Below are 217 nucleotides of genomic sequence, written 5' to 3'. Positions count from 1 at the left end.
ACCACCGACACGTCCAAATAGCCAGGGACCGCCTGGTAGGAGCTGGGAAAACCGGGATAAAAGGCGAATTCTTTGGCCCTCGACGGCAGCTCCTCGCCGGGCAGGGGCCCGCCGGCCTCGGGGTACTTCTCCCCGGGGTGGTAAGCGCAGGGTTTCTGCTGCAAGTTGACTCCGTGGGAGTGGGACAACCTGCAGCCGTAGTAGCCCCCACCGAAGG

General features: G+C 64.5%; 1 protein-coding gene across 1 annotated transcript in view; it reads right to left on the bottom strand.

The window, feature by feature from the left end:
• HOXC13 (homeobox C13) overlaps window positions 1-209 on the bottom strand; it is a gene marked incomplete at its 5' end in the record, with an annotated part of 2306 nt that extends 2097 nt beyond the window's left edge. The window contains one exon of the mRNA XM_009329466.1: window positions 3-209. Coding sequence (XP_009327741.1) covers window positions 3-209 — 207 coding nt within the window. The remainder of the gene's footprint in view (window positions 1-2) is intronic.
• Between the last annotated feature and the right edge of the window lie 8 nt (window positions 210-217).

The sequence above is a fragment of the Pygoscelis adeliae genome, unplaced genomic scaffold, assembly GCF_000699105.1.
Source record: "Pygoscelis adeliae isolate BGI_AS28 unplaced genomic scaffold, ASM69910v1 Scaffold887, whole genome shotgun sequence".
Lineage (NCBI taxonomy): Eukaryota > Metazoa > Chordata > Aves > Sphenisciformes > Spheniscidae > Pygoscelis > Pygoscelis adeliae.
The sequence above is the reverse complement of the archived record's forward strand: the minus strand, read 5'-3'. Positions and strand labels throughout refer to the sequence as shown.